Here is a 1149-nt window from a genome sequence, read left to right on the forward strand (position 1 = left end):
CCTCCAGCTCCCACCTCGCCAGTCCAAGCGGTTCCTCTGGCATCTGCGCTTCCTGTGGTTGAGGCTACCGAGCCCAACTTTATGGAGAACCCCCCGAGCGCTTCCACGCCCTATGTATCAGCTGGAGGGGGTCCTCCTTCAAACGCCTCAACCGCAAATGCCGCACCAGTCGGGGATGGGGGTGCTCACCATTCACCTATCCTTATCACTGAATCCCCGACGTCGCCACCATGCCAAGAATCACCCATTGAACAACCAACTCAAGAAGGTGGCGGCGAGAACCAACAACAAGCTCACCCGGTGCCTCCACAAGCAAACCTCTCTCTTGAGGTCAAGAGGGTGTGGGAGCCCTTCTCAGCAAAACTGAAGATGATGGCGGAGGATTTCCCCTCCATCATATCCAAAGCTGTGGAGAGTTCCACCAAGAAGCTCCAAGATGACATCTTCATACTCCGAGCTGAGAATCGCTCCATAAGGATCGAGGCGGAGAGGTTATCCTGCAACCTAACACTCGCCGAGATTGATCACTCTCGAGTGGAAGATGCCATGAGCACTGAGCTCCGGGTGGCACGCAAGGAGGCCACCGATCTACGTCATAAGGTGCAGCTCTTGGCTCAAGAGAAGATTGAGCTGGAGAGCAAGCTGGTACCCTATCGCGTCAAAGTGGCTGACATGGAGGCGTTGATCAAAGCAGATGCCGCCAGGGTAAAAAACCTCGAGAAAAGGTCAGTCGATCGAAAGGTCTTCTTGGGGAAGGTGGAAAAGGAGAGAGACGACACCATGGCCAAGCTCGCCGAAGCCAACGAAGAAAACGGGAAGATCGCCGCATAGCTGGCCCAGGTGCAGGCGGAATCCAAGAAGGTTACTGAAGACCTTCTCCAAGCTCGGGAAGCAGTTGAAGAACTCAAGAAACAAGCTGAAGAGCTGAAGCAGCAGAACGAGGGGCTAAAGAAACATATTGAAGAACTTGAGCTGAGCTTTGCCCAGATTCTCGCTGCTGGATTCGACGCCGCCCTGGAGCAGTTCGCCTGCCTGTACCCCGACTTGGACCTTTCCATGGTGTCTCTCAACAACGAGGTGGTGGACGGGAAGGTTGTTCCTTCTGAAGACTGATTGCTTCCCTCCATCCATTATTCCTTTGTCCCTCTC

The 1149-nt window shown here is 54.4% G+C and overlaps 1 protein-coding gene across 1 annotated transcript; it reads left to right on the top strand.

Moving 5' to 3' along the window:
* The first annotated feature begins 372 nt into the window (after positions 1 to 372).
* On the top strand, positions 373 to 831 carry LOC137817820 (uncharacterized). The gene has a single exon (XM_068621044.1). The coding sequence runs from the start codon at positions 373 to 375 to the stop codon at positions 829 to 831; it is 459 nt and encodes a 152-aa protein (XP_068477145.1).
* The last annotated feature ends 318 nt before the right edge of the window (positions 832 to 1149 follow it).

This window comes from Phaseolus vulgaris, chromosome 10 (assembly GCF_000499845.2).
Source record: "Phaseolus vulgaris cultivar G19833 chromosome 10, P. vulgaris v2.0, whole genome shotgun sequence".
Lineage (NCBI taxonomy): Eukaryota > Viridiplantae > Streptophyta > Magnoliopsida > Fabales > Fabaceae > Phaseolus > Phaseolus vulgaris.